At 35.5% G+C, this 15,999-nt stretch overlaps 1 protein-coding gene across 1 annotated transcript in view; it reads left to right on the top strand.

Moving 5' to 3' along the window:
• Positions 1 to 4,706, top strand: part of LOC110025878 (putative disease resistance protein RGA3) — a 9,821-nt gene extending 5,115 nt beyond the window's left edge. The window contains exons 5-7 of the mRNA XM_020726560.1: positions 507 to 2,223; positions 2,267 to 3,913; positions 3,945 to 4,706. Of these exons, the coding sequence (XP_020582219.1) occupies positions 507 to 2,223; positions 2,267 to 3,913; positions 3,945 to 4,706 (4,126 nt within the window). The remainder of the gene's footprint in view (positions 1 to 506; positions 2,224 to 2,266; positions 3,914 to 3,944) is intronic.
• The last annotated feature ends 11,293 nt before the right edge of the window (positions 4,707 to 15,999 follow it).

The raw sequence follows: 15,999 nt of genomic DNA, 5'->3' as shown, positions 1-15,999 counted from the left end.
AAAATGTAATAAAACAGTAAACCCTAGCTTTCTGCATCTTAAATACGAGCATTCACGCGCTCTGAATTTTTAAAGAAGATTATCACGCGGCTATAAGGCGAAGGGTTCTGCAAAGGGTTCTCGCAGATTATAGACAAGTTACAAACCCGCGGTACCAGGGTGCAGAGGTTACCAAGGAGTTACACAACCTCGATACGACAGCGGAGGTTATTGCGTCAGTTACAACTCAGTTATACTACTAGGTTACAACACGCGGTATGAAGTCTCTGTTACGGCTTAGTTATAGCTCGTTTATATAGCTCGGTTATAACTTAGTTACCGCAAAGTTACGCTTTACTCTCTCTCTCGGTTACAGCTCAGTTATGTTGCTAAGTTACAACGCGCGGTATGAAAATCTCGATTACAACTTAATTATAGCTCATTTATATTGCTAGGTTACACGACACTGCCTTAGATCTTGATTACGTTGACGTTACAGGCGTGATTCATTCATCTTGAGTTTACAGAAAGGTTATAAATAATGGCGCGCTCGGTTACACCCCCTATGCCGCTCGCGGTCGGATCGACGGGTCGCATTTGAATAAAGACGGAGCGGCCATGGACGACGCAGGGAGAGTACGTCTTATGTACGCAAATTTTTTCCCATCGCATCGCCCGCCACATATGCCTCTTCTCTCCCTCTCATCTACCTTCTCTCCTGCTTCTACCTCGATGGACGCCATGGCAGACTGGTTTGTTGGCCCAGTCATGGATAAGCTCATCAACGCTTGCTCTGATTATCTGCAAGATCACTTCAGACGGCAGACGGGCATGAAGGAGGAGCTCGAAAGGCTGCGAGTGAACCACCCCATGATCCAAGCTGTCGTCTCTGCTTACACCCAAGGAAAGATTGCAGATCGTAACCTCAAGAGCTGGTTATGGCAGCTACGAGATGCCATCGATGAGGCGGATGATGTTCTAGATGACTTTGAGTACATGAAGCATGAAGAACAACTGGAGCTGAACATGGAGGAAACAAAGGTGCGTTCTTCATTCAATAGATTATTTTTGGTACCTGCTCGCAAACTTCGCAGAGTCTGCGAACGAGCTCTCAAAATTGATCCCAACTGGGAGAGACTGGAGGAGGCTGTGCAGAAACTCGATAGAGTTTCAGCCCAGGTCAATACCTTCCTTCATCTTGTAGAAAAGAAAGAGAAAGAACAGCAGGTGAAGGATCAGCAGGTTTGCGACGATCGTGCTAGCGGATCCTTTCCTGGACCTGTTTTCATCGGTCGAGAACAGGAAGGAAAACCATCAGATCACAACCTCTCTCTTCTATCTGTAGTGGGTCATGGTGGCATGGGGAAGACGACTCTGTTACAAAATATCTTTGCAGATGACATAACAAAAGAGTTTGATCTTAAAATTTGGGTTTGTGTTTCTCACAACTTTGAGGTTGAAAAAGTCATCACGGATATGCTGAAATATCTTGATGAATGGAGTTCTCATTTGACAATACTTCCTCCTCTTCAAGAGAGACTTAACTCTGTGACGCGGTCCAAGAAATTCTTGCTTGTTCTGGATGACATTTGGGAGGAGAATACAACCAAGTGGGAGAAAGTTATCTCTCCTCTGGCTTATGGAAAATTGGGAAGCAAGATCTTGGTCACAACTCGAATACATGCAGCTGCATCAATGATTCCAGATATGATTATAGAGAATAAGGAGACGTTGACATTAAAGGGCTTGCAGGAAGCTCAGTGTTTGGAGCTCCTCAAGACTCACGCATTTGCTGGCATGGAGAATTTTAGTAGTGAACATAAGAAATTAATGAGCATTGCTGAAGAGATAGTTAAAAAACTTTCAGGATCTCCATTGGCGACAAAGGTCATTGGTGGTGTTCTAAAGTATGATTTGACTCCAGAGCATTGGCAAAGAATTTCAAACAGTGATAAAAGAGTTTTAGTGAGTAATATTGGAAGAGTGGAACTAGTCCCGGGTCTGAATACTAATCCGATTATGCCCATTCTAAGATTTAGTTTTACATATCTCCCACAATCTCTACAAATTTGTTTTGCATTTTGTGGCATATTCTCAAAAGATCATAGGTTTGATAAAGATGATTTAGTCAGAATGTGGATTGCCTTGGGTTTCTTTCGGGATTCTTGTACTGAAGGAGAGACTTTGGTAGATATTGGAGGAAAGTATTTTGATGTTTTGGTCAGAAAATCTTTCTTTGACAAGTTTCAGTATTTTCTTTGACGAGTTTCAGGATGACATTGACAAGTTTCAGTATTACAAGAGAATATACTATAAGATGCATGATTTATTACATGATTTGGCACAGTCTGTTTCTTCGGATGAATGTTTCAGATTCATGGGAGATGATGTTTTAACTTTTAAAATTCCTAAAACTATTCGACACTTATATGTTAAAACTGAAAATCTAGATGTGTTGAGAATGATCAAAGAAGCTAAAAAGCTACGCTCACTTTTTTTGTTCAGTCAAAGAAGTGTTCAAGATTTTACTGAAATACTTGATGAAATTTTTGAAGCATCGAGAAAGGTTCATTTGCTGGTCATATGCTCTCATTTTGAAAAGTTGTCTGAGGCTATTAAAAATTTGAGACATCTTCGATATTTGAATTTTACTGGAAGTGTCACTCAGATGCCAAGATCTCTAAGCAGTCTTTATCATTTGCAGTTCATAATCATTATGAATGTGGTTGAAAAACCTTGCTTGGATGATTTTTTGCCTATCGATGTGAGTAACCTTTCGAATCTGCGTCACGTGGATCTGCCCTCGGATGTATTTTCTAGTGTACCTGGAATTGGGAAATTAAGGTCACTTCAAGAACTAAATGAGTTTAATGTTAAGAATGAGAATGGTTATAGAATTGGGGAGTTGGAACATCTGAGCGAGTTGCGCAAATTAAAAATACATTTTTTGGAAAATGTGAAGGATGCTGGAGAGGCTCACACTGCAAAATTATTTGAGAAGAGAAAACTCACAAGTCTATTCTTGAATTGGGGCAAAGCTGTTGGTGGTAGGGAAATTGAAAACCCGCAGAACATTATTAATTCTGACTTAGATGTGAATGTGCTTGAAAATCTTAAACCATACAAAAATCTAAAGAAATTGTCCATAGTTTCATGCAAGGGTTTAAGCTGTGCAAAATGGATGTACGATGCAGATTTGATCTCCAATCTGGAGCACATCAGTCTGAATGGGTGCTCAGAGTGGGAAACCCTTTCTCCTTTTGGGCAGCTTCCCCACCTCAAGTCTCTGTACCTTTGTGACATGCCAAAAGTAAAGCAGCTTGATAATAAATTCCGTGGGAATAACAATATTTGTGTGTTTCCAGCGCTGGAGGTTCTACATATGAAGGGATTACAATTATTGGAGGACTTGTTTGATAAAGCAGGAGCAGCAACAGATGAATGTTTCTTTCCTTGCTTAATGGAACTCTTCCTCCATAACTGCCCAAAACTGCAGGAGTTGCGCTATTTGCCTCCTAAGCTCAAGAAAATGCAGATACACAAAGTTGGATGGAAAGCTGCTTTGAACTGCAAGAAAGGCTCCAACAACTGTTGTGGCATTTCAAAATCCATTCCCCTTGAAAGTTTAGAGGTCCTTTCGTGCCCAAACATCACATCTCTTCTTCAGGCGGATGTAAGACTTGAAGCACTGAGAATATTGAGAATTGAAGGTTGCCCCAATCTGATTTCTCTGGGTGGACTGCAACAAGTGGAGAGTGGCGCTGAGAAATCCCAGCTAATTCTTAGTGAATTTGTTATAGATGAACCATCCTTGTTGCCAACGGTAAGTATCACCTCCCTGGAAAAGCTCAAAATTTGTAATAATGACTTGCTGGTTTCTTTTACAGTTGAGGCAGAGCAGTGGTTTCTGCACGTTAGCTCATCCCTTCGTGAGTTGAGCTTTTTCGTGAGTTGCCCTTCGTGAGTTGAGCTTTGAAGGCCTCAAATCCCTGCAGTCTCTCCCTTCCTCCTTGGGACGCCTCTCTTCACTTAAGATTCTACGTGTCCAAAACGTTCCTCAGTTCCAGCAGCTTCTACACATCCCCGCCTCCCTGGAAGAATTATATCTTCAATACCTGGAATCATTGCAGCGCCTGCCAACGTCTTTGTCAACCATCTCATCCCTCAACCGTCTAGAATTAAAATGGATTCCACTCAAATCATTGCCAGAACTCCCTCCCTCTTTGAATACAATTTGTCTTGAATATCTGGAATCATTGCAGTGTCTGCCATCTTCTTTGTCGGCCATCTCATCTCTCAACCATCTACGGTTAGTAAGCATCCCACTACTCAAATCGTTGCCAGACCTCCCTTCCTCTTTGTCTGGTCTGTATATAAGTAATCTTGACAATCTACAGTGCCTGCCATCTTCTTTGTCGGCCATCTCATCTCTCAACTATCTACAGTTAGTAAGCATCCCACTCCTCAAATCCTTGCCAGACCTTCCTTCCTTCTTGAATACACTGTCTCTACATAACCTTAATAACCTACAGTGCCTGCCATCTTCTTTCTCGGCCATCTCATCCCTCAACCATCTACATTTATTTAGCATTCCACTCCTCATATCATTGCCTGACCTCCCTTCCTCCTTGCATTCGATGACAGTAAAAAATTGTCATCCACAGTTGATGAAACGTTATAAAAAAATTTCAGGTTCAAATTACTGTTCTTTTTTATTTCCTTATTGATTTTATTTAACATTTGCTCTCTCTGTAATTAAATTATAAAATGATTGTTTTGCCCTTAATTTTGAATTTCAATTGTAGTCAAAATTTGATTTTTGATTTTGGATTAGATAGAGGAGTCGTCTTATACAGCATTAAAGTTAAAATATATATGATTTCCTCTTCTGAATTTTGAATATATAAATATATTTGTTTGGAAATATGGATTTACCCCACAAAAATGATTACAATGATATTAAATTCTAGAGGTTTTTACCTACAAGACACCTCAAAATGGGGTTTTTTTGCCTACAACTCATATTGACATTATTTAAAAAAAAAAATTATCTACTAAAATAAAATACTTTAATTCTTCATAATTTTATCTAAAAAATCAGCCAGTTCTAACAAATGAAATCAACAGGCCAAACCAAACCCATAACAATATTTCTGTATGATGTCGGATATGTTTATATGTTAGTTGAATGACTGAAAATTGATGTAAGTCAGTATATTACTAATTTGAATATATTTTAAGTAGGTTTCCATATCAATCATACAAATTATCTCTACCCAATAGAAAAACAAAAAAAAAAAACATTGAAGTCAATTGAAATGTCTTTTAGGAAGGGTTTATATATTCGACAGAGCACATCTAAACTTTCATATTTACATGCATGGCACCACGGTGCGCTTCAAAATTAAGCATCAAAATTTTTATTTCACTTTTAAAAAATAGTGATAGTGTCATTTCTTTAGGTAATATTACATATTTGAGTGTTATATGTGTGAATATGAAAGTTTACGGTGATATATGTAAATACATAAGAATTTCGTGCCATATACGTAAATTCATCATAAAAAGTAGTAAGCTGAAAAGACTATCAAAGAAGACAAAAAGCGTAAAGAAAGAAAGTTGGTGATCAACTAAGGGTCTGTTTGGGGCAGTTACAGCTTATTGAATAATTTGCTGATAAGTTGATTAAAAATAATCTACCGATAAGTTAGGTGCGGTGATCTTTAGAAATTTTTATTTTTTTGAAAAAGTCAGGCCGCTGTCAGAAAGCTGTCACCGCATTTAGATAGGTGCGGTGTGAAAATATTATTTTTAGCGTTTTGAAAACGCATTAGCTGTCAAAATACAGTTTACCCAAAAAGATCAGGTGTGTTTTAAAAGTGCCACCGCACCAAATATGCTGCCCCAAATGGACTCTAAATTTTCTATTCTCATATTCTAAAAGAACAAGAATGCACAAATATATAGATACATAGATTCTACAACAAAGAAAAGCAAATTGCACGGTGACTTACAAAATGTTTTTGCTATTACAAGAATCCTATCATCCACTAAGTGCACAACACTACTCCATCTTACTGCACGAGCAATTTGAATTACCTTATCGATGACTTCCATGGAGCCTTGAATCATAGCCGTTCCTTTTCGGCCTTAAGATTCAATCCATCACCACTATCAAATCAATAAGATGACAACTAAACCCAACAAATTGGAGAAAGAAAATGATGAAAGTCATCAAAATTTTTGGATTAGGGAATCTCTAAAAAGAGTTTGGAAAGCTAATGTGGATATTATCTTGTTTTCTTAATTTTTTTTTTGGGATAGTAATCTTATAGTTACAACACGAAGCAAATTTGATCGTAAGAAAACTAACAATAAAAATTTTTGGAGAGCGGCAAGAAAGTTCTAATTGAACAAATATATGGTAGCGAGATAAAAATTAAATAATAAAAACCTTCAAAATATACCGATGTGTGAATATATGTATGTATATAGACACACAAACATACATACATCTCTATATATGTAAAAGCCATGTCAGGCTAAATAGCCACTGAGAGTTCTAGCGTTCTCATGAATAAGTTTTTATAATAATATTCTATACAAATTTTGAATTAATAATGTTATGACCATAGTCTGGTTAGAGCTTAAGTGCTCTTAGAAATTTTTGGCTGGTAGTAATTTATTTTAAATGAATACTTCCGATAATCATGTTGTACTGTATGTACTTGCTTCTCTTTTTTCCGGAATTCCTGAGTTTTTTGTCGCATTTAGGTGTAAGCCCCGCTTACATGTGAAAGGGCAGTAAATCCTATATTATGTTAACTAAACTCAGTAACCTTTGGGATAAGACCTATTTGAATAATTCTTCTATTGGAGTGGTATATAGTCTGGAAATTTGAGAACGCAAGGCTTCTGGCTCGAAGGAAGATGAAACAATGCTCACTTCTTTGGTATAACAATGACAAGTACTGTTCAATATAGAATTGTTTGAATCTTGTTGCATAAATTATACTATTATTTTGTTGTCTTGCAGAATATGATTATGATAACTCATTCATTAGAGCCCTCTATTGGTCTTTTTATGGCTTCATCTTCGAATTCAAATATGAATTATTCTATTGTGACTAGAGCCTCCTCCATGAGACATAATCAACTAATTAAGAACGCTGAAATGATGGAATACCCTTTAAAACGAGGATGACATAAATAAATGGTCTATTCCTAAATTAGATATGAATCTCTTATCTGCATAATATGAACCTTTGATTTTAAAGTAAAAAAAACTCTATTAAGACTGTCGAACAGTCAATCACAATAGATTAGATTGATAAAACAATCTATTTATTAATAGAAGATAGCTTGCATAAATATATGCAAGATTTCAAATATATCCATATAGGTCTCATTCAAATTGCATTCAAACCACTCAACTTAAAAAGGTTTAAATGCATCAATATCTACAATGCCTCAACTTGGCTCAATCTCTCATGAGTATTTGTTTTCGTTCATTTCTCTTTTTAATTTTAAAGGAGAGCCAGCTTGTCTGTCATCGTATACTTCCCTTTTCTGAATAAGTCTCTCTTCTGAATCATATGAATGATCAGGAGAAGAGATGAACTGAAAAAACAAGACATACGACAAAGGCGGAAAAATAAGAGAGAATGTGGAGAATTTCTATGCAGCAAACCTCACAAGGATAGACTAAGCATATATGCTCAAACAAAATCGAAATGAAATAAATTGTGTCAAATATCCGCGAAAGAATATATATGAAAGCTACACACAACCAGAGATTCAGGTGTGTTTGTCTGTTCTCGGGTTCATAGTACTCCTAAGGGGACATATCTCACTTGGTTAATTACATCCTGCAGGTTGCTCAGGAATACCTAGATCCAAACAATTTTTTTCTTACATTTAGAGTGACAATTAGCACATGACTATCAAAGGATAGTTATTTCACAGGGGAATACTGTGATGCTTTCAAAGATTTTGCAAAGTCACTGGGTGGAGAGTGAGTCGCTCACGATCCCATGTAGGTAACAAACTCATTAACACAAGGAGTCTATGAAATAACGAGATCATCCTGACGAGATATCTCGACATACCAAAGCACTTCTAGGTCATAAAGGCAATGAATAAATCACCGTATTCTCAATGGGTGGCAGCTCATCGATAATCAGGCTGTCAAGATGATATCAATGACAACAAGAGGAGCGGCAGTGTTGAAAGTGGGCAGTCAAGTGAAGGGAGGAGTAATCACTAAACAGGTAGAGCTGGTCGGGTCAGGCTGTCAAGATGATATCAATGACAACAAGAGGAGCGACAATGTTGAAAGTGGGCAGTCAAGTGAAGGGATGAGTAATCACTAAACAGGTAGAGCTGGTCGGGTCATGGTACAACAGACCTGTCATCCCAAGCCACTAGGACCACCCTAAGTCAACTTGGTCGTGCAGGTAGTCGACCCAACATGTCTAGAGATCCTCGGTCAGAAATCCATGAATTATATTGTCTGCAGGAACCTCGGTAGCCCTAAGTTCAAAGAAACAAAACTCTATCATATGACTATCAGATAGAGTTTCAGGAGGTGGGACTTTTACCCGCTGAAGTGACAAGGATGCTGCTAGAAAGGAAGAGAAAGAGAGGTTCAACTACAAAGCATAAACACTCCCAAAAAAGGACTTACACCCCGTTTGGGTAGGAAAAACCACAAACATCCTAAGTGCACTGGACAATCACCTAAGTAGAAATATGTGTTGGGTCAATTGGGTTGGAGAAGCATGGAGACTTCTCCTCGGGACATGCAAATGATGCAGTTATCTATCCCTAAGCGTGGAAGCCCTATTAATTATGACTAGGTGTCATGCCATGCATGCAACCAATTTAAAATTCAGCCTGAAGTCCATGCAGAAAATAAAATGCAGATTTTGAAAAATCTTGAACATTTTAAGCCTAAATTTTAATTAGTCTGCAATTTTATTATTAAACTTTTGTAGAAAGTTTATAATTTTAAGTCTTAAAGAGCCCAAGTGATTTGCATGATTCCCACACAAAATCCTAAGCGAAAAAAAGACAGCTAATTTCAAACACATAATCATGCAAGAAAGACAGTAAAACAAGTTAAATATACAATAATAATAGGTCAGTGTCGTTAGGATGACAACATATCCCAAAAAAGAAAAAAAACAGTCAGACACCACATAAATACACAGCTGGTCCTAATTCTATACATTAATGAGATTTAGAATTAAGGTACGAAACACGAGTTAGCAGCTCCTAGTCCCCGTCACGTGATTCCGCTCATCTTGCTCCTTAGAACTCGTGTCCATGTCTTATTTCTAAAACAGACTCACTTATAAAATCTAAAATTTACATAAAAAAGGTGTAAAAAAAATAAGGTATTCGACCTGCATGAAAACAACGTTAAAGAGAAAACCAACAAACAACAACAAATATGAGTCATGCCTGGTAGGAGGAGCTAAGTAGCACCTACAGAAAATAGTTAGCATTTAAATCATTGCATTGATCCTCCATGTTACATGTGTGATGTATATTTTAGGCATTGCTTCCTATGATAAGACCAACCTAATATACTACCATCCATATTGAAGGCAGTTTGACTTTCAAGGGAATGACTACTTTAGACTCAAACGTCAGAGCGTAAGGAGTAGAGCTGGCGGGGGTATGATTTGTCGTACAATATGCCCACAAAGCTTTTGAGAGCTTCTCATGCCACTTCTTTTTAGCTTGAAGGATTTTCTTCATGAGGTTCACTAAGGTTTTATTGAAAGCCTTAGTTAGACCATTAGCTCTCGGATAATATATTGTGGAGTATCGTTAATCGATATAATGACTACGAGTAAACTGATTGATCTTGGTGTTCTTGAAGGCTTGCACGTTATCAGATATGATATGTCATGACACACCAAATTGGTACATTATATTATTTGCAGAAAATGAAGCACATTTTTAGCCTTGGCCTCCTCTAAGAGGATGGCTCCACCTACTTGGAAAATAGTCAATGGTTGTTGATCTCGACTGTTTATATGTAACAATATAACAATGTTTGCAATTATATTATTCACTTATCTTTCCTATTTTGCAATAACACCAAAAAACTTGATCCTGAAGAAAATAAGAATTTTCTCTTTAATTTATATATATTGGGATACTACACAAATATACGTATCGTTATCAAGTAATATAGAACTTTTTGATTAAGCCCCAAATATCCCCATAGGGAGAATTCACAATATGCACTTCTAAATAACAAACTTTCTATTTCAAAATGACAATTATTTAAACTATAGAAATTCTTACAGTAAGTAAAATTCAATTCTTTTTTGTATTTTTGATACTTTGACAAAACATAAACAACTTCTAAATATAACTTGAGTTTATGTAAAAGAAAAACACTGAATATGAAATATATTTCTCCTTATCATGAATCAGTAATAAATATAGGAATTCTGTCGTGAAAGTATTCAAATTGTATTGTGCAAAATAAGAGCAATACTATTCTTTATCCTTACTATAGATGCTATAAAGAACATTGGCTAATTTAAAATTTGAATAGTTCTAAAAATCGGTTAGGCAGTGAATATACCAGCTCTCACTCTAGAATTCCCTCCACCTGGAGGCTAACATCTTGTATCAGAACCTAAAACAATAAACCAAGTTAGGAGTTTTAGTGTGTCACTCTAAAGTCCTCCAACTCTACACCCTTCAAAGATTATTTCTCTATTTATTTGCACTAAATCATATGAATTACATTCTCATTCATACAACCTCATGTGATTATTTCTAATTGTTGACTGAGACAATACCATCCCGGTTCTTACATGTTCTCACAACAAATTTTAACATCTAGATGGGTCAGATCAAGAAGTAAATGAAGTACATGGAATTAAATCATCACAACTTCTTCCAACATTAAAGATTAATACTCTCCACAACTTCCATCCAACACTTTAATTACTTATTATTTTAAGTAGAAAGATAAAAAAAAACTACTCAGAATCCATGGAGAAAATAAAACCACATTTTAGTTTAAAAATAGAAATCATTGTCAAACCAATAAGAAGTCTCAATTAAAACTAAAAATAGTTTAAAAATAAAGATAAAAACTTATCTCAAATCCTTCACCAAACTCTTGATGTTCCTTTGAATCTCTTCTCTCTTACAACACTCTTAACTCTCACAATAATGCTAAAAATAAAAAGAATACCTCCACAAACTATCTCAAGATATTTACAGGACTCCCCATTTTCAAGCACGCTTCTAAAAGTCTCAACTTCTTTCTTTTATAATTTTCCAAGAGGTGTCTTGATAACTATTCAAAATGAAAGTCTCAACTTCCTTCTTTTATAATTTTCTAAGACGTGTCTTGATAACTATTCAAAATTTGACCAAATTTGATGTATTCTCTAAGGGATGCCTCCTTTCACAAGTCTTTTAACCATATTTTCATTTCTAGTGGTCATAACCACCCACTTTAGCCAATAAGTGCCTCAAATGTCCCTTCAAAATTCGGTAAAATAAATTAAACCGTCAAATAACTGCCTCTGGCGTTTAGGCGCGGCCTTCTCTATTTCACCAGTGCTTCAGCGTCGGATCTAGAGCTTAGGTGCCAAAACACTTTTGCACCATTTCTGCATTTTTGCTCCAAATTTGATCTTTTTGCATTTTTGCTCCAAATTTGATCCCTTTTCACTTCTTTTAGCATTTTTCACGTTTTTTACTTGTACCTGAAAGAAAAACACACAAATACCTTCCATTAAAGAACAATATCTCAAAAATAGGTATAAAAATATGTTTTAAAACTCTATATATTTTAGGTGTATCGGCGACAAGTTTAAATTGATATCCATTAGAGAACGGAGGATCTATAGGCCAAATTGGTAAAGATTCTAGCTATCTCCCTTGAACCACTAGTTCTACGTCCATCAAAAATTATCTCTCTATCTTTTTGCACTCACCTCAGAACTTGGTTCCCCTCCATCTTAAGATTAGTGTGGTATTCACTAGTTGAGTGAAATCATAACCCCTGATCATTATGTTTCGCAACAGATTTTATCACTACAAATTGTCAGTTTGCAAAGTACATTAATAAGCAATGAAAATACCATCACAATTATAAAATAAGAGACCCCACACCAAAAATAGTGCCGACAATGCATTTAATTCATTTCAAAAGAAAGGTAAAATGAAGATAATTACATAAACAATAAAAGAATTGATAGAATTATATAATAAATTATGTGCCAGCAATGAACATGTCTACCTACTCTCTCGCGAGTGTATAGGTACGCTTAATACTCTATTAGTTTCACACAATTAGTTGTCACCTAGAAGCTCATAATAGAAACAAATCATGAATTATATTTCCTTAAAAGTTGCATTGCCGCCTAAACTACTTCACCATAGCTAACTGAATAATGTGAGAGCACTAAAGTTACGAGATCACTGCTCTTCTGAGTCTTAGTTTCACTTAAAACAAATTTTAACATAATCTATTGCCAGTAAGTTATGTAAATGAAGCAAATGAGATATTACTCATCACATAGAAATAAAAATTATTCTATCATAAAACAAATATTCCTACTCATGCCACTGCTTCATATCAAAAGAAAAGAGTAAAAAAGACTACTCACAAAGCATGGATGAAACACAACAGAAAACTTCATTAAAGTAAAGAAAATCTACTACTTGACTTCATCAAAGCCAATCCACTAGATAAGTGTTACAACAATTATAAGATAATGAAGAACATAATACTCAGTAGAAAGAGTTTACAACAATTATAAGATAATGAAGAATATAATACTCAGCCAGTTTTTTTCCTCTAAAATAAAGATGAAAATCCCTCCAACAAAGTCTCCTGCCAATCTACGCAATGCTCTTACAATTAGTTACACATCTCTCTCAAAATGCCTCACTAATCTCTCTAAAAAAGGTAGAAATTTGCATTTCCTACTCCTATCTACGACCTATAGACATTATTAAAGTTTCTAAGAGTTTAAAATGCCAAAAGGTGCCTTCTGAAGTCCCAAAAGGTGCCTTATAAACTCCTTGGGGTGTCTAGAATCGTCCAAAACTATTTCTGGCGCCTAGGTGCCAGAATGTGATGCCATGGCGCCAGAATATGGCACCATAACTGGGTGAGACTAACGCCTAGGCAGCACTTTAGTTTTGGGGCCTACGCACCACCCTAGTGGCAGCACTCCCGTTTCACTTCATTTTGCTCCGTTTCAGCTCCAATCTGCTTCAAGTGTTATAGCTACAAGATAAACATGAAATAACATTTCTTTAAAGTGCAATTCCATTAAAAAATATGTGATAAATATAAAATAAATTAAACATAGAAAGACGTATCAAAATGCGTCGGGTCATAATTTTGTTCCTTGCTCGATTTGACTCCAAATTGCATCATTTTTGCTCCATTTTCTTCAAAACTCTATTTCTTATACCTGGAATATCAAAACCCTATTTCTTATACCTGGAATAAAAAACATGCAAAATAACTTTCTTTAAAGTGTAATATCATAACAATGAGCATAAAAATATATATATAAAGTAGGTAATTTTTAGTTGTACCCTCAAACTTAAACGTCAGTTGTCCTCAAGTAACAATACAACTTTAAAAATATGTTAAATTATGTTAGTGGGTTTGTTTAACATGACATTAAAATTTTATTCTAGAAATTTTATAGTCCAAATTAAAAGAATTTCCAGTAAATTAGATGATATCTAAGGTAACATAATATTTAATATTAAACTCAGGAATCCTGCTTTAATTCAGAAATAATTAAAATTTTTCCAAACTTTGGATTCTTAGAAAATTTATCAATTTCATATTTTATGCATTCTAAAAAATAATTTTTCTACTACTTTTTGAAATTAAGCTTAGGATTGATCCTAAGTTTTCTCCCTTAGAAAGATTCAAGTGAAATCAATTTTTAATTGAACTAAAGAAATGTCTAACTAGCATAACATGTATCAACATAGGAATATATATATATTTAAGTGTTCCCCAAGTGTTATATATTGTTGTAATACAAAAACAAACACATTTGATAAATAAGGTCAATTCTACCCTTAAATCATTCTCTCACTACATTACTTCCAATTTCTAACAGAATCACTACACTGATAGATTGGGTTCTTTTAAATGCTTTTATAGAGTCTAATCCCAAGGATATGATTATCCCTGATATATTGGCTCACGCGCACCAACCTCAGGCATCACCTTATCCCTTTAAGAATGCACCTCTAACAATTATAAGGATAGTGTAAGACCATCTACATGCTGCCATCAAGTAGGTTCATGATCCTACCGAATGAAAATAAGGTTAGAGAAAGGAAGTAATATAATTAAAATGAAATTGTCACTGTCCAAACTCAAGATGTCTCCTGTAAAATTGAAGTCTGGTTAAGACTCGAGTCGTAGTGAACTCGTTAATCCAACTACTACAAGAGAACATATATAAGTATAGCCATAATAAGAAGTTAAGGAATCACCTCCCTCAACACACACAAAAATCAAATCAATCCACAAACAATCCAAACATCCACAAACATCAATTAATTTGATCAATCCACAATAACACACAAAGAACAAATCAATCTACTAATAATCCAAACATCCACCAACATCAATCCACATTAAAATAAACACAACACACCTCAAACAAATATAACTCACAAACACACTAACACAGACAAGCATGGGTTGCCTCACATGAAGCACTTGGTTTAACATCATCAGCCCGACGAATCCCAAGATTATACATATTTTACTTACTCTCCAATTTTCACTTTGGGAGTTTTCTAATCCTCCTAAAATTTCTCCCTAGATCCGAGTCATACGATTCAAGGTCGGGTACTCCTGAACTACGCATGCAAATCTAAAGACTTAACTAATATGACAGATATCAAAAATATTTTTGGTAATTTGCATTTTTCTTTAAATAGACTCAGAATAACTAAACACATGAGATAATACTACTATAATTTCCAAATCTAAGTGTTCCAAATTCAACTAAAAATTGTCCTAAAGTTCTTACCGTAGCTTCCCCGGCAACAACGCCAAAAACTTAACACCCCCTAGAATGTGCGAGTGAATATATATGTAATTACTTCAATTTCAATTTCTGGTGACGAAACCAAATACTTGTTCTGACCCTGCAATTACGCAAATGATTAATTTCATGGCTAAGAACTTGAACCAGTTTAATTATGGCGGCTAGTATGCAAAAAAATATGTTGTAGAGTTTAGAATTTAATTTATAGTTCACACACTAGGGCTACTACACCAGTGCACATATCGTTTCAAGTAGTATAGGGTTTTCATTTAAGACCAGAGTGTCAATCCCACAGAGAAGTGAGTTAAGATATCCCTTAGGCTAATTTTAGTCTACTACTATCTGGTATTAGTTTGGAGTGATGATTGAGAGTGTTTTTCTAATAGCGACTCCTAAATACAAACCTAAATCTAAAGATAAACCTAACTAGAGAAATTGGTTTGATGAATTTTGAGATGTTAAAAACTGCCTTTCATGTGTAACAACTTAGATAATCAGTGGGAATAGAATGCTTAGAATTTAATGTGGCATGTGACAAATAGGAGCATACATATTCTTTACCCTCTTCCAAGTGCATAAAGAACATTGGCTAATCTAAAGTTTGTTCCTTAAATTTTTTGTTATGTTGGATAGATTCTAGTCTCTCATATCTAGACTACTCATTGTGCCATCTCTATAGAACTAACATCTAGCCTTAAGATTGAAACTCTAGACCAAATTGGTAAAGATTTTAGTTTATCACCTTAGAATCACCAATTGTACGCCCATCAAAACGTATCTCCTTATCTATTTGCACTCACCTTAGAACTTGATTCCCCTCCATCCTAAGGTTTGTGTGGTATTCACTAGTTTGGTGAAATCATAACTCTCCCGTATCATTATATTTCTCTATTTGCACTCACCTTAGAACTTGATTCCCCTCCTTCCTAAGGTTTGT

Source organism: Phalaenopsis equestris, unplaced genomic scaffold (genome assembly GCF_001263595.1).
Source record: "Phalaenopsis equestris unplaced genomic scaffold, ASM126359v1 Scaffold000339, whole genome shotgun sequence".
NCBI lineage: Eukaryota > Viridiplantae > Streptophyta > Magnoliopsida > Asparagales > Orchidaceae > Phalaenopsis > Phalaenopsis equestris.
The sequence above is the reverse complement of the archived record's forward strand: the minus strand, read 5'-3'. Positions and strand labels throughout refer to the sequence as shown.